This window comes from Mauremys mutica, chromosome 12 (genome assembly GCF_020497125.1).
Source record: "Mauremys mutica isolate MM-2020 ecotype Southern chromosome 12, ASM2049712v1, whole genome shotgun sequence".
In the NCBI taxonomy this organism is placed as follows: Eukaryota; Metazoa; Chordata; order Testudines; family Geoemydidae; genus Mauremys; species Mauremys mutica.
The window spans coordinates 37,142,551-37,164,181 of NC_059083.1; the positions used below are offsets into that span (position 1 = coordinate 37,142,551).

At 45.0% G+C, this 21,631-nt stretch overlaps 1 protein-coding gene and 1 pseudogene across 1 annotated transcript; both read left to right on the forward strand.

Moving 5' to 3' along the window:
• Positions 1 to 3,411: 3,411 nt before the first annotated feature.
• Positions 3,412 to 4,345, forward strand: LOC123346729 (annotated as a pseudogene).
• Positions 4,346 to 11,973: 7,628 nt separating this feature from the next.
• Positions 11,974 to 12,930, forward strand: LOC123346730 (olfactory receptor 14A16-like). The gene has a single exon (XM_044984199.1). The coding sequence runs from the start codon at positions 11,974 to 11,976 to the stop codon at positions 12,928 to 12,930; it is 957 nt and encodes a 318-aa protein (XP_044840134.1).
• Positions 12,931 to 21,631: the final 8,701 nt, after the last annotated feature.

Here is a 21,631-nt window from a genome sequence, read left to right on the forward strand (position 1 = left end):
CAAGCATAAGGGGCAAAAACAATTGAAGATGTTGATAGTTTTACAAAGAGACATTACCAAGGGCACAAGAGCAAACTATCCCACTGCACAAAATGAGGTCAAACTAGCTAGGGACATAAAGGTTGACAAGAAAACATTCTACAAATACATTAGAAGCAAGAGGAAGACAGGATAGGCCCACTACTCAATGAGGGGGGTGGGGAACAATAACAGAAAATGTGGAAATGGCAAAGGTGCTTAATGGCTTCTTTGTTTTGGTTTTCACCAAGAAGGTAAATGGCGATTGGAAGTCTAACTTAGTGAATGCCAGTGAAAATGAGGTAGGATCAGAGGCTAAGATAGGGAAAGAATTACTTAAACATGTTAGATGTCTTCAAATGACCAGGGCCTGATGAAATGCATTCTAGAATACTCAAGGAGCTGACTGAGGAGATATCTGAGCCATTAGCGATTATCGTTGAAAAGTCATGGAAGATAGGAGAGATTCCAGAAAATCCAGAAGAAGGGCAAATATAGTGCAAATCTATAAAAAGGGAAAAAAAGGACAACCGAGGAAATTACAGATGATTCAGTTTAACTTCTGTACCTGGAAAGGTAATGGAGCAAATAATTAAGCAATCAATTTGCAAACATCTAGAAGATAATGAGGTGATAAGTAACAGTCAGCATGGATTTGTCAAGAACAAATCATGTCAAACCAAACTGATAGCTTCCTTTGACAGGGTAAAAAGCCTTGTGAATAGGGAAGAAGTGATAGATGTGGTATATCTTGACTTTAGTAAGGCTTTTGATACTGTCTGGCATGACCTTCTCATAAACAAACTAGGGAACTACAACCTAGACGGAGCTACTATAAGGTGGATGCTTAACTGGGTGGAAAACTGTTCCCAGAGAGTAGTGGTTCACACTCACGCTGGAGCTACATAAGAGGGATCGGTTCTGGGTCCAGTTCTGTTCAATATCTTTATCAATGATTTAGATAGTGGCATAGAGAGTACACTTATAAAGTTTGCAGATGATACCAAGCTGGCAGGGGTTGCAAGTGCTTTGGAGGATAGGATTATCATTCAAAATATCTGGACAAATTGGTCAGATGTAAATAGGATGAAATTCAATGAGGACAAATGCAAAGTACTCCACTTATGAAGGAACAATCAGTTGCACACATACAAAATGGGAAATGACATCCTAGGAAAGTTTAATGCGGAAAGGGATCTGGGGGTCATAGTGGATCACAAGCTAAATGTTAGTCAACAGTGTAACACTGTTGAAAAAAAGCAAACCTCATTCTGGGATGTGTTAGTAGGAGTATTGTAACCAAGAAATGAGAAGTATTTCTTCCACTCTACCCTGTGCTGATTAGACCTCAACTGGAGTGTTGTGTCCAGTTCTGGGAACCACATTTCAGGGAAGTTGTGGACAAATTGGAGAAAGTCCAGAGAAAAGCAACAAAAATGATTAAAGGTCAAGAAAACATGATGTGGGAGGGAAGATTGAAAAAATTGGATTTGTTTAGTCTGGAGAAGAGAAGACTGAGTGGGGACATGATAACAGTTTTCAAGTATATAAAAGGTTGTTACAAGGCGGAGGGAGAAAAACTGTTCTTAACCTCTGGGGATAGGACAAGAAGCAAGGGGTTTAAACTGCAACAAGGAAGGTTTAGGTTGGACATTAGGGCTGGTTAAGCACTGGAATAAATTGACTAGGGAGGTTGTGGAATCTCCTTCCTTGAAGATTTTTAAGAACAGGGTAGACAAACACCTGTGAGGGATAGTCTAGATAATACTTAGTCCTGCCAGGAATGCAGGGGACTGGACTAGATGACCTCTCAAGGTCCCTTTCAGTCCTATGATTCTAAAGTCTATGAAAGTAAGTTTTCTATTTCAATTAAATATGTTAGAGTATTAATGTACAGGGAAAATTTAATATCAGAAATATGAATTGCCATTAGAACTCTTTAAGACTTTAACTATCAAATTATGCAGACATCTAGAGATGATCAGATTTTTTTTTAAATTGATCAGCAAAAATTGACTTTTCATTGAGGTTGTGAGATCCAAACAATTTCATCCTAAAACTGTTGGAAATTGAAAAATTTTAGTCATCACAAAAAACTATTTTCATTTTTACAGCTAGCAGAGACTTTCCATGAAAATGTATTCAACTGAAAACTCAATTTTCCTTTGAAATAAAGCAGAAATTGTCTAAGTACTCCTAACTGGAAACTTAGCTTTAAGCCAGGGTGGGGAACATGAATATTGTCCAATGACACCACAGTTTCCAACCCATTCCTTCTATTGCAACTGTGTTTATGTCTTTCAAAGGGGTAGCTGCAGGATGGTGAAATTAAGTAGGTAGCGAAGTTGGTATCCCACAGAATACGTTTTAAGCATACTAACCTCTCTAAACTGAAGCCCAGTGAGTTGAAGCCCCCAGACAAAGCTTGTCTATCTTGATCCTACTCAAGGACATACAGGAGGTTGATGGAACTAGAACCCAGCTCCCCTCTTTTACCATCACTGTCTCTGTCCCACACTGCTGCCCGCTAAACAAAAATACTGTCCACACATGCACAGAACATACACTTTGGAAGAAACAGTCCATCCCCAAAAGAGTTTACATTCAAAGAAGACAAGACAGACAAATGGAGGGAGGAGAAAGAGAGGCAGAAGTGACTGCCCCAAGGTCACAGTGAAGGTCAGTGGCAGAGCCAAGAGTAGAACCCAAGTCTCCTGGCTGCCACTGACCGCACAGTACAGACATAAAGTCGCAGAGGGAAACAATACAACCTAGCAGTAACTGAACAAAGCTACTAGCCCATCATCTCCCAGAGATGGAAATGCAGCTACGATTTGGTGCCATAAATTAATGTGTAAACAGGCAGCAGGCTGTCTGTGTGGTGTCGGGATAAATAATCACATATGAGCTGCCATGTGGGACTCTGGATAAGTCTTTGCTTCATTTCCCAGGAAAGTGGGAATCAGGCTGTGTGAGCATTTTAGATTCATGGCCAAGTTATGAGTCTGGTCTCTGTAGCAAAAGGGGCAAAACATTGGCAAACATTGTTGGATTTGGGTTGTACTTTGTTCCATCCTCCATGCTGCATTTGATCAAGCTACATATTGGGCCGGATCCTCAGATGGTGTAAACTGACCAAGCTACATTGACTTTAATGGAGCGATGCCAATTTAGACTCCTGTGATAACACACCAGAGTAGTGTTCTGTTTGTGAGCGGTGAGGAACACTAGCTACTCCAGCAAATAGAAGTGACGAATGCTGTTCACCTTTGACATTCACATCATGAGAGATTATGGAGAGGGGAATCAGGGTCACTCTGTCTCTCACTATAATCCTGACCATTGCCCTCGTCTTTCCCTCCACAGGCAGGACACAATGAACTAAGAAAGAAAATGTCCAAACAAACCAACGTAACTGAATTCCTTCTCCTTGGATTCTCTGACATTCGGGAGATGCAGATTTTGCACTTTGTGGTGTTTCTAGTGATTTACCTGGCAGGCATGATGGGGAATCTTCTCATCATCATGGTTGTAGCCCTAGACCACAACTTACACAGCCCCATGTACTTCTTCCTGATGAATTTGTCCATCCTAGACCTTGGCACCATCTCTGTCACTGTCCCCAAATCCATAGCTAATTCGCTCATGAACACCAGGTCCATTTCCTATTCTGGATGGGTGGCCCAAGTGTTTTTCTTCGTCTTCTTTGCTGATGCTGACTTCGCCTTACTCACTGTCATGGCGTACGATCGATATGTTGCTATCTGCAAACCACTGCACTATGAAACTATAAGGAACAGGAGAGCTTGTGTCCAAATGGCAGCCAGTGCCTGGATCAGTGTAACTGTGTATTCTTCATTGCACACGGGGAACACATTTGCAATCTCCTACTGTGGCGGCAATGAGGTGATCAGTTCTTCTGTGAAATTCCCCAGCTACTCAAGCTTGCCTGCTCTGACACGTACCTTGGTGAAATTGAGGTACTCATCTTGGGTGCATGCTTAGCCTTAAACTGTTTTGTTTTTATAATTCTGTCATACACTCAGATCTTCCAAACAGTGCTGAGAATCCCCACTGAGCAGGGTCGGCATAAAGCCCTATCCACCTGCCTCCCGCACCTCATTGTTGTCTCCTTGTTTGTTTCTACTGTCATCTTCGCCTACCTGAAACCCACCTCCAGTTCTCCATCAAATCTGGATCTCATGGTGGCTGTTTTTATTCTGTGCTGCCACCAGTGATGAATCCGATCATCTACAGCATGAGGAACAAGGAAATCAAAGCTTCCCTGAGGAAACTCATAGGGTGGAGGTTATTCAGCAAGAATTAAATGTCTATATTTCTCCTATGAACATGGATTTTATCTGTGTTTCTTTACAAACACAATCCATTGAAGATACTTTGTTATTGTTATTGTCATCATCTGGCCAATTCACATGAAATGGTCCCTTGCAATATGTGTTAACTATTTACACTAAAGAATCTGTTGCAATTTGTATATAGCTGTAACACTCTATTTGCATTTCCCAGACCTGAAGAAGAGCTCTGTGTAAACTCAAAAGCTTGTCTCTCTCTTACCAACAGAAGTTGAGGAATAAAAGATCTTACCTCATTCACCTTGTCTCTCTAATATCCTGGGACCAACATGGCGACAACACCACTGCATAAATCACTGTTGTTCTTGATGTTGTTGAAAGGCTTATTTAAGAGGAAGCTTTTGCAATGTTTCCTAAAGACAATCAGACTCTGGATAATGAGGCCAAATTTTGATCCCATTGATGTAACTGGAATTTAGCCACTCACTTCAAAGGAATCATGGTTTGATCAGTGGCCAATACACACAAGGATCCAAGTGTAGGTAAAGGCAGCCTGGAGAAAATGAATGCAACAGAGATATAAGGGTGAGATTCCCATCTCAGGTAAACCAGAGCGGATGCAGAGTAGCTCCATTGACACCATCAGTTTGAAACTGATAAGGTCTTGGACCAAAGACAAGGGATTAAGTTCAGTAGTAACATAAACTCTGGTACAAGTTATTTATCAGGGGTCATTTGGTTATAATATTGGTGTGAATGGGAAAATGCCATCACATGCACAGATCTGGTATTCCATATGCCGTCCAGTGTAAATCTAGTCACATCCAAACTGAAAGAGGATCTATGAAATTGGCCTGTTAGTAGTATTAGAATGCTATCTTTGTGCATGGTTCTGTACGCTGCATATAGGACAGACAAAGGCAGAGTCTGAAATTAGATAGATAGAGATAGAGGACCATTCTTTGTCCTAACACACAACCTAATTGTGTCATAGTGATAAATTTCTATTTGATTGTGAGTTGTTAGAGAGATAGATAGATAGATAGATAGATAGATAGATAGATAATGACTAGTTTATGCAAATTATTGAGAATCATTTCCTATCCAAGACTATGCCCAGATCATGATTTTCTTATAAAAATTAATTATTTAACATTATTTACCAAAGAATTTCCCTCACAATACCTTACTCCACAGCTCATCTACAAACAGTTCATCCTAAGTACTTGGTGTTTGAACTTTAAGCTGTTTCAACTGCATACATTAATAACATGCTCTGTTTCCCTTCCCTGAGTGGACCAGTTCATAGAATCATAGAATATCAGGGTTGGAAGGGACCTCAGGAGGTCATCTAGTCAACCTCATGTTCAAAGCAGGACCAATCCCCAACTAAATTGTCCCAGCCAGGGCTTTGTCAAGCCTGACCTTACAAACCTCTAAGGAAGAAGATTCCACCACCTCCTGAGGGAACCCATTCCAGTTCTTCACCACCCTACTAGTGAAAAAGTTTTTCCTAATGTCCAACCTAAACCTCCCCCTCTGCAACTTGAGACCATTACTCCTTGTTCTGTTATCTGGTACCACTGAGAACAGTCTAGATCCATTCTCTATGGAACCCCCTTTCAGGTACTTGAAAGCAGCTTCAAATCCCCCCTCATTCTTCTCTTCTGCAGACTAAACAAACCCAGTTCCCTCAGCCTCTCCTCATAAGTCATGTGCTCCAGCCCCCTAATCATTTTTGTTGCCCTCCGCTGGACACTTTGCAATTTTATAAAGTCGATTTTGTATTTCCACACTAAGCATATTAAGTCGGTGGAGTGTGTCCTCACTACCATGGCTAGTGTCGAATTTCAGAGCATTGCATTGTGGGCAGCTATCCCACAGTTCCCACAGTCTCCGCTGCCCATTGGAATTCTGGATTGAGCTCCCAATGCCTGATGGGGCAAAAACATTGTCGCGGGTGGTTTTGGGTACATGTCATCAGTCACCCCTCCCTCTATGAAAGCAGTGGCAGACAATCGTTTTGCACCTTTTTCCATGAAGATACCATACTGCTGTCAGCAGATGATGCAGTAGGACTGCTGACCATGGCCATCCACCTCTTCTACTGCATCTCTGCTCTCCTGCTCTCCTGCAGACACCATACCACAGCAAGCATGCAGCCCGCTCAGCTCACCACTGCTGTTGTGAGCATTGCGAACACCTCATGCATTATCCTGCAGTATATGCAGAACCTACAACAGCAGGCAAGGAGGCGACAACAGCAGGATCACGATAGTGATGAGGACATGGACACAGACTTCCCTCAAACACGGCCCTGGCAATTTGGATATCATGGTGGTAATGGGGCAGGTTGATGTTGTGGAATGCCAATTCTGGGTCTGGGAAACAAGCACAAACTGCTGGGACCGCATAGTGTTGCAGGTCTGGCTATCAAGGGTAGTGACTTTGGGAAATGGATGGCTTTGCTACAATGGGATTCCCTAACTGTGGTGGGGTGATAGACGGAACGCATATCCCTATCTTGGGACCAGATCACCTTGGCAGCCAGTATGTAAACTGCAAGGGGTACTTTTCAATGGTGCTGCAAACACTGGTGGATCACAAGGAATGTTTCACCGAAATCAACATGGGATGGCTGGGAAAGGTGCATGATGCTCGCACCTTCAGGAACTCTGATCTGTTTGAACAGCTGCAGAAAGGAAGTTACTTTCCAGACCAGAAACTTACCGTTGGGGATGTTGAAATGCCAATAATTATCCTTGGGGACCCAGCCTACCCCTTAATGCCATGGCTCATGAAGCCATACACAGGCAACCTTGACAGTAGTAAGGAGTAGTTCAACTACAGGCCGAGCAAGTGAAGAATGGTGGAAGAATGTGCATTTGGACATATAAAAGCTCGCTGGGGCAGTTTACTGACTCAGTTAGACCTCAGCGAAACCAATATTCCCATTTTTATTGCTGCTTGCTATGTGCTACACAATATCTGTGCGAGTAAGGGGGAGATGTTAATGGTGAGGTGGGAGGTTGAGGCAAATCGCCGGGCCACTGATTACACGCAGCCAGACACCAGAGCGATTAGAAGAGCACAGCTGGGCATGCTGCGCATCAAAGAAGCTTTGAAAACTAGTTTCATGGCTGGCCAGGCTACTCTGTGACAGTTCTGTTTGTTTTTCCTTGATGAAAACCCACTCCCCTTGGTTGACTCTACTTCCCTGTAAGCCAACCAACCTCGCCCCCTCTATCACCACTTGCAGGGGCAATAAAGTCATTATTGTTTCAAAATCATGCATTCTTTATTAATTCATCACACAAATAGGGGGAAAAGTCGCAAGGTAGCCCGGGAGGAGTGGGTGAGGAGGAAAGCACCAGGTGGTGTGGTGGATGAGGGCAGGAGGCAAGGGCAAGGCCACACTGCACTTCAAAACTTATTGAATGCCAGCCTTCTGTTGCTTGGGCAGTCCTTTGGGGTGGAGTGGTTGTGTTGCCGGAGCCCCAAACCTCCATGTTCTTGGACATCTGGGTGAGGAGGCTATGGAACTTGGGGAGGGGGGAGGCCAGTTACACAGGGTCTGCAGCGGTGGTCAGAGCTCCGGCTGCCTTTCCTGCACCTCCACCAGGTGCCGGAGCATATCAGTTTGATTCCCCCAGTAGCATCAGCATTGGATCCTGCCTCCTTTCATCGTGCTGCCGCCACCTCTCATCTTGCTCCCGCCACCTCTCACCTTGCTCGTTCCTCCTGTCCTTCCGTTCATTATCTGCTTTCCTGGATTCTGACACTGTTTGACCAACTTCAAGCAGCCAGGACAGCCTGAGCTGAGGGTTCCTCTGGTGGCTGCATCCCACATGTTGCTGGTGCAATGGAGGAGAAGACCATCTATACTCACTCAGAGGTAATTATAGCAAAGAGTCCTGTGGCACCTTATAGACTAACAGACGTTTTGGAGCATGAGCTTTCGTGGGTGAATACCCACTTCGTCGGATGACATGCATCCGACGAAGTGGGTATTCACCCACAAAGGCTCATGCTTCAAAACGTCTGTTAGTCTATAAGGTGCCACAGGACTCTTTGCTGCTTTTACAGAACCAGACTAACATGGCTACCCCTCTGATACGAGAGGTAATTATGTGAAGTTAATGAAGGAACAGGCCATTCCAGGCCAGCTGAGACTCTGGTGCCATTAGGCTCTTAGCTATTGTAGATCACACGTCTGGCTACTAATTTATATTTTATTTTGTCATTCTGTGGGGACCCCCTTTGTGACTCAGCCCTGCCTTGGTTTTAGCCAAGGGTCTTTCCAGGGATGCTGCCATCGTGTGAGATCCAGGGCAGGTGCTGTTCCCCCTCTGGGGGGTTAGGATCAGCTAATGCAGATTGTCAGGGTAGTTTGTTCCAGAGGTGAGATCAGAGCTGGGCTCACAGCTCTGGAGACTGGATTCAGCTATTTAGCCCCAACAGGATCATCCTGGGCTGCGACTGTGTCTGAAATATGCACAAGCCGACATCAGCTCTAGAGCTGGGAAGGGCTTTCAGTCTCTGAACCAAATTAGCCTATCGCCTCTCACCCAAGCCTGCCCTAGGAAGTAAGCAGGGAGCACCCATCTGTGCTAGGAAGTGCAAAGAGACGCTGCAACTTAGAACATGCATTGAAAGGGCACAACAACAGCTGTTGGATAATACAGTGATGAGGGCATCGGAGAGAGAGAGAACCAAACAATCCTGGCAGTGGGTGGATAGATAGTTAGATAGATAGATAGATAGATAGATAGATAGATAGATAGATAGATAGATAGATAGATAATGACCCATGATTCCTAACACTGCAAGATCAAATGCACTGCAAATTGGGATAAAGAAGAAGGGCAAGAGCATATTTGGATACAGACTGGCTAACCTAGTGAGGAGCGCTTTAAACTAGGTTCAACAGGGCCAAGTGACCAAAGCCCACAGGTAAATCAAAAACTTGGATACCTGGGAGAAGGGTTGGAATCTGGGGGGAGCATGGGCTGCTATAGCAGAAATAAGGGAGAGACAAGACAGAGCTGCGGGGGTGGGAGTGGAATCAAATCAGTATCTTAGATGTCTGTATACTAATGTGAGAAGTATGGGGAATAATCAGGAAGAACTCGAAATGCTAGTAAATAAACACAACTGTGACATAGTTGGCATCATGGAGACTTGGTGAGATAATAAACATGACTGGAATATTGGTATAGAAAGGTACATTTTAGTCAGGAAGGACATGCAGGGAAAAAATGGATACACTTGGACTGAGGTTGAGAGAGAAATAGGAGACAGACTTGTTGAAAGTCTCTGGGTAAGGATAAAAGGGGTTAAAAAAAAAGGGTGATGTCATAATAGGGGTTTACTGCAGACCACCTAACCAGGTGGAGAAAGGGGTAAAGAGTGAGGTGGCAAAGTTTGCAGATGATACTAAACTGCTCAAGATAATTAAGACCAAAGCAGACTGTGACAAACTTAAAAAAAATCTCACAAAACTAAGTGATTGGGCAACAGAATGGCAAATGAAATTTAATGTGGATAAATGTAAAGTAATGCACATTGGAAAAAATAACCCCAACTATACATACAATATGATGGGGACTAATTTAGCTACAACAAGTCAGGAAAAAGATCTTGGAGTCATCGTGGATAGTTCTCTGAAGACGTCCACGCAGTGTGCAGAGAAGGTCAGAAAAGCAAACAGGATGTTAGGAATCATAAAAAAGGGGATAGAGAAAAGACTGAGAATATATTATTGTCCTTATATAAATCGATGGTAACCCCATATCTCGAATACTGCATAGAGATGTGGTCTCCTCATCTCAAAAAATATATACTGACAGTAGAAAAGGATCAGAAAAGGGCAACTAAAATGATTATGGGTTTGGAACAGGTCCCATATGAGGAGAGATAAAAGAGGCTAGGACTCTTCAGCTTGGAAAAGAGGAGACTAAAGGGGGCTATGATAGAGGTATATAAAATCATGAGTGATGAGAAGAAAGTGGATAAGGAAAAGTTATTTACTTATTCCCATAATACAAGAACTTGGGGTCACTAAATGAAATTAATAGGCAGCAGGTTTAAAACAAATACAAGGAAGTTCTTCTTCACACAGCGCACAGTCAACTTGTGGAACTCCTTACATGAGGAAGTTGTAAAGGCTAGGACTATAACAGCATTTAAAGAGAACTGGATAAATTCGTGGTGGTTAAGTCTATAAATGGCTATTAGCCAGGATGGGTAAGGAATGGTGTCCCTAGACTGTTTGTCAGAGGATGGAGATGGCTGGCAGGAGAGACATTACTTGATCATTGCCTGTTAGGTCCACTCCCTCTGGGGCACCTGGCATTGACCACTGTCGGTAGACAGGTTACTGGGCTAGATGGATATTTGGTCTGACCCGGTACGGCCATTCTTATGTTCTTATGTTATGTTATGTTCAGGTAGAAGAGGTGGATGAAGCTTTTTTAAAACAACTAACCGAATCATCCAAGGCACAGGACTTGATGGTGATGGGGGACTTCAACTACCCAGATATATTTTGGGGGAAAAACACTGCTCTTAAAAATCGCCAATGATGGAGATTCCACATCCTCCCTAGGCAATTTATTCCAGTGCTTAACCAGTCTGAAATTTTGGAATTTTTTCCTAATGTCCAACCTAAACCTTCCTTGTTGCAGTTTAAACCCCTTGCTTCTTGTCCTATCTCCAGAGGTTAAGAACAGATTTTCTCCCCCTGCCTTGTAACAACCTTTTATATACTTGAAAACTGTTATCATGTCCCCTCTCAGTCTTCTCTTCTCCAGACTAAACAAACCCAATTTTTTCAATCTTCCCTCCCACATCATGTTTTCTTGACCTTTAATCATTTTTGTTGGTTTTCTCTGGACTTTCTCCAATTTGTCCTCATCTTCCCTGAAATGTGGCTCCCAGAACTGGACACAACACTCCAGTTGAGGTCTAATCAGCGCGGAGTAGAGTGGAAGAATTACTTCTCGTTTCTTGCTTACAACACGCCTACTAACACATCCCAGAATGAGGTTTGCTTTTTTTGCAACAGTGTTACACTTGTGATCCACTATGACCCCCATATCCCTTTCCGCAGTAAACTTTCCTAGGATGTCATTTCCCATTTTGTATGTGTGCAACTGATTGTTCCTTCCTAAGTGGAGTACTTTGCATTTGTCCTCATTGAATTTCATCCTATTTACATCTGACCAATTTGTCCAGATCATTTTGAATGATAATCCTATCCTCCAAAGCACTTGCAACCCCTGCCAGCTAACATTGTTGGATTTGAGTTGTACTTTGTTCCATCCTCCATGCTGCATTTGATCAAGCCACATATTGGGCCAGATCCTCAGATGGTGTAAACTGACCAAGCTACATTGACTTTAATGGAGCGATGCCAATTTACACTCCTGTGATAACACACCAGAGTAGCGCTCTGTTTGTGAGTGGTGAGGAACACTAGCTACTCCATCCAATAGAAGTGACGAATGCTGTTCACCTTTGACATTCACATCATGAGAGATTATGGAGAGGGGAATCAGGGTCACTCTGTCTCTCACTATAATCCTGACCATTGCCCTCGTCTTTCCCTCCACAGGCAGGAAATGATGAACTAAGAAAGAAAATGTCCAACCAAACCAACATAACTGAGTTCCTTCTCCTGGGATTCTCTGATATTCGGGAGCTGCAGATTTTGCACTTTGTGGTGTTTCTATCGATTTACCTGGCAGGCATGATGGGGAATCTTCTCATCATCATGGTTGTAGCCCTAGACCACAACCTTCACAGCCCCATGTACTTCTTCCTGATGAATTTGTCCATCCTAGACCTCGGCACCATCTCTGTCACCATCCCCAAATCCATGGCTAATTCACTCATGAACACCAGGTCCATTTCCTATTCTGGATGCGTGGCCCAAGTCTTTTTCCTCGTCTTCTTTGCTGATGCTGACTTCGCCTTACTCATCATCATGGCGTACGATCGATATGTCGCCATCTGCAAACCGCTGCATTATGAGACTATAATGAACAGGAGAGCTTGTGTCCAAATGGTAGCCAGTGCCTGGATCAGTGTAATTGTCTATTCTTCATTGCACACCAGGAACACATTTGCAATCTCCTACTGTGGCGGCAATGAGGTGAATCAGTTCTTCTGTGAAATTCCCCAGGTACTCAAGCTCGCCTGCTCTGACATGTACCTTGCTGAAGTTGAGTTACTCATCTTTAGTGCATGCTTGGCCTTAAGCGGTTTTGTTTTTATAATTCTGTCATACACTCAGATCTTCCAAACAGTGCTGAGAATCCCCACTGAGCAGGGTCGGCATAAAGCCCTATCCACCTGCCTCCCGCACCTCATTGTTGTCTCCTTGTTTGTTTCCACTGTCATCTTCGCCTACCTGAAACCCACCTCCAGTTCTCCATCAAATCTGGATCTCATGGTGGCTGTTCTTTATTCTGTGCTGCCACCAGTGATGAATCCGATCATCTACAGCATGAGGAACAAGGAAATCAAAGCTTCCCTGAGGAAACTCATAGGGTGGAGGTTATTCAGCAAGAATAAAATGTCTATATTTCTCCTATGAACATGGATTTTATCTGTGTTTCTTTACAAACACAATCCATTGAAGATACTTTGTTATTATTATTGTCGTCAACAGGCCAATTCACCTTGAATGGTCCCTTGCAATAAGTGTTAACTATTTACACTGAACAATCTGTTCCAATTTGTATTTAGCTGTAACACTCTATTTGCATTTCCCAGACCTGAAGAAGAGCTCTGTGTAAGCTGAAAAGCTTGTCTCTCTTACCAACAGAAGATGAGGAATAAAAGATCTTACCTCATTCACATTGTCTCCCTAATATCCTGGGACCAACATGGCGACAACACCACTGCATAAATCAGTGTTGTGTTATTCTTGATGTTGTTGAAAGGCTTATTTAAGAGAAAGCTTTAGCAATGTTTCCTAAAGACAATCAGACTCTGGATAATGAGGCCAAATTTTGATCCCATTGATGTAACTGGAATTTAGCCACTCACTTGAAAGGAATCATGATTTGATCAGTGGCCAATACACACAAGGATACAAGTGTGGGTAAAGGCAGCCTGGAGAAAATGAATGCAACAGAGATATAAGGGTGAGATTCCCATCTCAGGTAAACCAGAGCGTATGCAGAGTAGCTCCATTGACACCATCAGTTTGAAACTGACAAGGTCTTGGACCAAAGACAAGGGATTAAGTTCAGTAGTAACATAAACTCTGGTGCAAGTTATTTGTCAGGGGTCATTTGGTTGTAATATTGGTGTGAATGGGAAAATGCCATCACATGCACCGATCTGGTATTCCATATGCCGTCCAGTGTAAATCTAGTCACATCCAAACTGAGAGAAAGAAATTGGGCTGTTATTAGTATTAGAATGCTGTCTTTGTGCATGGTTGTGTACACTTCATATATGACAGACAAAGGCAGAGTCTGAAATTAGATAGACAGAGAGAAAGGACCATTCTTTGTCCTAACACACAACCTAATTGTGTCATAATGATAGGTTTCTATTTGATTGTGAATTGTTAGATAGATAGATAAATAGATAGATATATAGATAATGACTAGTTTAAGCAAATTATTGAGACTCATTTCCTATCCAAGACTATGCCCAGATCATGATTTTCTTATAAAAATTAATTATTAAACATTATTTACCAAAGAATTTCTCTCACAATTCCTTACTCCACAGCTCATCTACAAACAGTTCATCCTAAGTACTCGGTGTTTGAACTTTAAGTTGTTTCAACTGGAAACGTTTTTAACATTCTCTGTTTCCGTTCCCTGAGTGGATCAGTTCATAGAATCATAGAATATCAGGGTTGGAAGGGACCTTGAGAGGTGATCTATTCCAACCCTCTGCTCAAAACAGAACCAATCCCAACTAAATCGTCCCAGTCAGGGCTTTGTCAAGCCTGACCTTACAAACCTCTAATGAAGGAGATTCCACCACCTCCTTAGGGAACACATTCCAGTGCTTCACCACCCTTCTAGTGAAAAAGTTTTTCCTAATATCCAACCCAAACCTCCCCCTCTGCAACTTGAGACCATTACTCCTTGTTCTGTCATCTGGTACCACTGAGAACAGTCTAGGTCCATTCTCTATGGGACCCCCTTTCAGATAGTCGAATGCAGCTGTCAAATCCCCCCTCATTCTTCTATTCTAGACTAAACAATCCCAGTTCCCTCAGCCTCTCCTCATAAGTCATGTTCTCCAGTCCCCTAATCATTTTTGTTGCCCTCCGCTGGACTCTTTCCAATTTTTCCACATCCTTCTTGTAGTGTGGAAGAAGGTTTATTTTATAGAAGTCAACTTTTAGAAATTGATTTTATTAAGAAGATTGAGTATGTCCACACTAAGCACATTAAGTCGGTGGAGTGTGTCCTTACTACCATGGCTAGCGTCGACTTTCAGAGTGTTGCACTGTGGGTAGCTGTCCCACAGTTCCCACAGTCTTCACTGCCCATTGGAATTCTGGGTTGAGCTCCCAATGCCTGATGGGGCAAAACATTATCACGGGCGGTTTTGGGTACATGTCATCAGTCACTCCTCCTTCCATAAAAGCAGTGGCAGACAATCATTTTGCACCTTTTTCCCATTTTTTTTCATGCCCGTCACCCCAATCGGGGTATGGGCCGCCAACCACAGAGTCCTTTATCCTGGGCCATTTGCTCTAGCTGGTTTCAAATATAGCCCATTTTTTTGCTATCAGCCTGAAGGTCACGTCGCCAGGTGTTTTTTGGACGGCCTCTTTTCCGCTTGCCTTGGGGGTTCCACTGCAGTGCCTGTCTGGTGATGTTAGTTGGATGCTTGTGTAGTGTATGTCCTATCCAGCCCCACCTTCTCCTTCTGATTTCTTCTTCTGCTGGGAGTTGACGGGTCCTCTCCAAGAGGTGGATGTTACTGATGGTGTCTGGCCAGCGGATCTGGAGAATCCTTCTGAGGCAGCTATTAATGAAGGTCTGGATCTTCCTGATGGTTGTTTTGGTTGTCCTCCAGGTTTCAGCTCCATACAGTAGGACTGATTTCACGTTGGAGTTGAACAGTCGAATTTTTATTGCCAAAGACAGCTCTCTGGAGCTCCAAATGTTCTTAAGCTGTAAGCAGGCTGCTCTTGCCTTACCAATCCTTACTTTGATGTCTGCATCTGTGCCACCCTGCTGGTCGATGATGCTACCTAGGTAGGTGAAGGACTGCACTTCTTCCAGGGGGCTTCCGTTCAGTGTGACTGGGTCACTGCTGATGGAGTTAATCCTAAGGATCTTGGTCTTGTCCTTGTGGATGTTGAGGCCAACCTGTGATGACGTGGCTGCCACTACGTTGGTCTTCTCTTGCATCTGCTGTTTACAGTGCGAAAGGAGTGCCAGGTCATCGGCAAAGTCCAGGTCATCAAGCTGGGTCCACAACATCCACTGGATTCCGTTCCTACGCTCGTAAGTGGATGTCTTCATAATCCAATCGATGACGAGGAGAAAGAGAAATGGTGACAACAAGCATCCTTGTCGGACTCCAATTCGCACCTGGAAGCTGTTTGTGAGCTGCCCTCCATGGATCACTCTACAGTGTATACCGTCGTATGAGTTCTTGATCAGGTTGACCACCTTTGCTGGGATGCCATAGTGCCGAAGGAGCTTCCAGAGGGTCTCTCGATCCACGCTATCGAACGCTTTCTCATAGTCAACAAAGTTGATGTACAACGAGGAGTTCCACTCCATAGACTGCTCGACTATGATGCGGAGTGTTGCTATCTGGTCCGTGCATGATCTGTTCTGCCGGAAACCTGCCTGTTCATCTCGTAGCTGTGGATCGATGGCATCCTTCATTCTCTCTAAGAGGACTCGGTTAAAGACCTTCCCTGGCACCGACAGGAGTGTGATTCCTCTATAGTTGGCACAGTTGCTGAGGTCTCCTTTCTTGTGGATTTTGATGAGGTATCCCTCTTTCCAGTCTGCCGGAATCACTTCTTCTTCCCATATCTTCTCAAAGAGGGGGTACAGCATTTCCACTGAAGCATCCAGGTCTGCTTTCAGGGCCTCTGCTGGGATGGCGTCAGGTCCAGCTGCCTTCCAGTTCTTCATCATGGTGATGGCTTTTCTGATCTCATCTCTGGTTGGTTTATTGCAATTGATGGGAGGTCCTCGTTGGCTGGGTCGATGTCTGGTGGATTTGGTGGTGCTGGTCTGTTCAGGAGTTCCTCAAAGTGTTCCGCCCATCTGTTCATCTGTTGTTCTATTCCTGTTATAGACTTTCCCTGCTTGTCTTTAACGGGACGTTCTGGCTTGCTGAACTTTCCAGACAGTCGCTTGGTAGTATCGTACAGCTGTTTCATGTTGCCGTTGTATGCTGCCTGCTCCGCTTCTGCTGCCAGTCCATACACATAATCTCTCTTATCCTTCCTAATATTCCTCTTCACTGCTCTGTGGGCTTCAGCATACGCTTTTTGAGCTTTGTCCTTTGCTGCTCTAGTCCTGCTGTTGTTGACTGCTGCCTTCTTCTTCTTTCTGTCTTCTATCTTAGTCAAGGTCTCTGCTGTGATCCACTCTTTCTGCTGGTGTTTCTTAATTCCAAGCACTTCCTGGCATGCTGACCTAAGTGTCTCCCTCACTTTCTGCCATCTGTTGAGTATGCTGTCTTCCTTTTCCTCAGACCGATCCTGTAGTACTGAAAACGTATTCTTCAGTGTCAGTCCAAAATCTTCCTTGGTCATATGGTCCTTCAGAAGGCTGACATTGTACTTCACTCTTCTGTCTGACGCATCTATCCAGTTCTTCTTCAGCTTCAGCTTCAATCTGGCCACCACTAAGTGATGGTCGGACACCACGTCTGCTCCTCTTCTAACTCTAACGTCCTGCAAGGATCTTCTGAACTTCTTGCTAATGCAGACATGGTCGATCTGGTTTTCTGTTGTGCCTGCTGGCGATACCCAGATACTCTTGTGGATCCGCTTGTGAGGAAAGATGCTACCTCCTATGACCAGGTTGTTAAGTGCACACAGATCCACAAATCTCTCTCCATTCTCACTCATCTCTCCCAGAGCATGGGTCCCCATGACTTGTTCGTATCCTGTGTTGTCAGGTCCAATTTTGGCATTAAAGTCTCCCATAAGGATGGTGATGTCTTTGTCTGGGAGAATCTCTAATATTTTCTGGAGTCTGTTGTAAAAGTAGTCTTTGTCCTCCTCTTCACTGTCATGAGTTGGAGCGTAGCACTGAACAACATTCATCTTAATCCTCTTCATCCTTTCTGAAGGATGCTGTGATGATCCTGGGACCATGTGCCTCCCAACCAATCAGTGCTCTCTGTGCCTGCTTGGACAACATGAAGCCTACTCCCTGTGTATGGGGTGCGTCGCTCTCTTCATGTCCTGAATACAGCAACAGCTCTCCTGTCAGCAGTCGTCTCTGTCCAGCTTGCATCCATCTTGTCTCGCTAACGCCTAGTAGGGTCAGGTTGTTGCTCCTCATCTCTGCTGCAACCTGCACTGTCTTTCCTGACTCGTACATGGTCCTCACGTTCCATGTGCCGATGGTAATCCTCCTGGTTGCAAGAAGGGTAATCGGCTTAGTGGCTTCCTCGCAGCTTTCACCACCCAGCGTCATGCGTCTTCGAGTTGAAGATCCTTCTTTTTCCAGGCTAAAAGTCTCTGTTATCTCTATTGTTGGCGTTTCTGTAGCAAGTTGATTTTTTACGGGGTGAAGTTGCTAGCCCCACGCCCAACCCTCCTCCTTTACCCTGACTTGGGACAGGCAGATGGCCCCAAAGGACCTCTCTGGTGGAGTTACCTTTTTCCCATGCAGATGCCATACTGCTGTCAGCAGATGGTGCAGTAGGACTGCTAACCATCGTCATCCACCTCTTCCACTGCAACTCTGATCTCCTGCAGATGCCATACCACATCAAACATGGAGTCCGCTCAGCTCACCTCTGCTGTTGTGAGCTTTGCGAACACCTCGCACATTATCCTGCAGTATGTGAAGAACCTGCAACAATAGGCGAGGAAGCGACAACAGCATGATCATGATAGTGATGGGAAGATGGACACAGACTTCCCTCAGAGCATGAGCCCTGGCATTTTGGACATCAGGTTGGTAATGGGGCAGGTTCATGCCCTGAAATGCCGATTCTGGGCTTGGAAACAAGCACAGACTGGTAGGACCGCATAGTGTTGTAAGTCTGGCTATCAAGGGTAGTGACTCTGGGAAATGTGCAGGTCATAGTGGATGGCTTTACTGCAATGGTATTCTCTAACTGTGGTGGGGTGATAGATGGAACGCATATCCCTATCTTGGGACTGGACCACCTTGGCAGCCAGTACGTAAACTGCAAGGGGTACTTTTCAATGGTGCTGCAAGCACTGGTGGATCACAAGGAACATTTCACAGACATCAATGTGTGATGGCTGGGAAAGGTGCATGACGCGCATCTTCAGGAACTCTGATCTGTTTGAACAGCTGCAGGAAGGAACTTACTTCCCAGACCAGAAACTTACCGTTGGGGATGTAGAAATGCCAATAGTTATCCTTGGGGACGCAGCCTACCCCTTAATGCCATGGCTCATGAAGCCATACACAGACAGCCCGGACAGTAATAAGGATCAGTTCAGCTATAAGCTGAGCAAGTGCAGAATGGTGGTAGAATGTGCATTTGGACGTTTAAAAGCTCGCTGGGGCAGTTTACTGACTCAGCTAGACCTCAGCGAAAACATTATTCCTATTTTTATTGCTGCTTGCTATGTGTTCCACAATATCTGTGAGAGTAAGGGGGAGATGTTTACGGTGGGGTGGGAGATTGAGGCAAATTGTCTGGCCACTGATTACGCTCAGCCAGACACCAGGGCGATTAGAAGAGCACAGCTGGTTACACTGTGCATCAGAGAAGCTTTGAATACCGGTTTCATGGCTGGCCAGGCTACACTGTGACAGTGCTGTTTGTTTTTACTTGATGAAAACCCACCCCTCTTGGTTGACTCTTCTTCCCTGTAGAGTCCAACCGACCTCCGCGCTTCGATCACTGCTTGCAGAGGCAATAAAGTCATTATTGTTTCAAAATCACGCATTCTTTATTAATTCATCACACAAATAGGGGGAAAACTCGCAAGGTATCCCGGGAGGGGTGAGTGAGGAGGGAAGCAGCAGTTGGGGTGGCGGATGAGGGCAGGAGGGAAGGACAAGACACACTGCACTTCAAAACTTATTGAATGCCAGCCTTCTGTTGCTTGGGCAGTCTTCTGGGGTGGAGTGGTTGGGTCCCCGGAGGGCCCCTCCCCACATTCTTGGGCATCTGGGTGAGGAGGCTATGGAACATGGGGAGGGCAGTTACACAGGGACTGCAGTGGTGGTCTCTACTCCGACTGCCTTTCCTGCAGCTCCACCAGATGCCGGAGAGTATCAGGGTACGTCTACACTACGGGACTATTCCGAATTTGCATAAACCGGTTTTGTAAAACAGATTTTATAAAATCGAGTGTGCGTGGCCACACTAAACACATTAAATCGGTGGTGTGCATCCACGGTCCGAGGCTAGTGTCGATTTCTGGAGCGTTGCACTGTGGGTAGCTATTCCGTAGCTATCCCATAGTTCCCGCAGCCTCCCCCGCCCCTTGGAACTTCCAGGTTGAGATCCCAGTGCCTGATGGGGCAAAAATCATTGTTGCGGGTGGTTCTGGGTAAATGTCGTCAGTCACTCCTTCCTCTGGGAAAGCAACGGCAGACAAGCATCTCGCGGCTTTTTTCCCTGGATTGCCCTGGCAGATGCCATAGCATGGCAATCATGGAGCCTGTTTTGCCTTTTGTGACTGTCACCGTATGTGTAATAGATGCCGCTCACAGAGGTGATTCAGCAGCGCTACACAGAAGCATGCTTTTGCTTTTGCATGACAGCAGAGATGGTTACTAGCCATACTGCACCATCTACCATACCATAAATTGGTAATAAGATAGTCATGGCTACCAGTCCTTTTGCACTGTGCCATTTGCTGCTGTCATAAGTGCCCCTGGCCGATCAGCCAGGGGCGCAAAAGCCAAAATTGGGAATGACTCCCTGAGTCAATCCCTCCTTTTTGGTATCTAAAAATAGAATCAGTCCTGCCTAGAATATGGGCAAGTGTACTAGAGAACCACTGTATCATAGAGCCAGAGAGCACAGCTGCTCTGTGTCAGATCCCACGGAAATTATGAGCTGTATGCTATTCACAGGGGGTGCTCCTGCAACAACCCCACCTGTTGATTCCGTTCTTCCCCCAGCCTTCCTGGGCTACCATAGCATTGTCTCCCCACTTGTGTGATGAATTAATAAAGAATGCAGGAATAAGACACAGTGACTTGTTAGTGAGAAATGAGTGGAAGGCAGCTTCCAGTTGCTATGATAGTCCAGACAGGACAGTAAGGAGTGTGGAGAGGAGCCCAGCATCCCTGTGCTAGTCCAGGGGCAATTGAATCTTTTCTTTACACATGAAGGGTGGGGGCTGATGGAGCTCAGCCCCCTGTTGCTATGATGAGGATGGTTACCAGCCATACTGCACCATCTACAAGGAAAAATTAGGGCCAGGCGCCCTTGATTGACCTGACGGATGCTAGTCGGCATGGTTACCAGCCCTTTTGCACTGCCCCATGTGCCAGTAGGCTGATGACGATGACGGGTATCAGTCTTATTGCACCATCATCCACCCATGGCGGGGGGAGTGCCAATAGGCTGATGATGAGGACGGGTACCAGTCATTTTGCACCATCAGCCACCCATGGCTGGGGGGAGTGAGGATGTTGGTGTTGACGGCTGCAGCATCGCATCTATCTGCATCATTCAGTAAAGATAGGGTGACATGTAAAACAGTCAGAGGATTGTTTTCCCTTTCACTTCTGGGGGTGGGTGGGGGGGTGCGTAGATTGCCGAGCTATGCCCTGACCCACCGCGGACACTGTGTTTGACCCTAGAAGCATTTGGAGCTCAGCCAAGAATGCAAATACTTTTCGGAGACTGCAGGAACTGTGGGATACCTTCAGTCCTCCAGTCCATGAGCATCCATTTGATTCTTTGGCTTTCCGTTACGCTTGTCACGCAGCAGTGCGCTGAGCCCCTGCTATGGCGTCTGTCTGGAGATTTTTTAAAAATGATTTTGAATTTCGTCTTCTGTAACGGAGCGCTGATAGAACGGATTTGCCTGCCCTTACAGCGATCACATCCGCATGGTCCATGCGGGAGCTCTTTCTTGATTTTGATTTCGGACTGCATCGCCACCCGTGCTG

Excerpts from the sequence above, each read along its gene's own strand:
- LOC123346730 (XM_044984199.1), top strand. The coding sequence starts at position 11,974 with ATGTCCAACCAAACCAACATAACTGAGTTCCTTCTCCTGGGATTCTCT.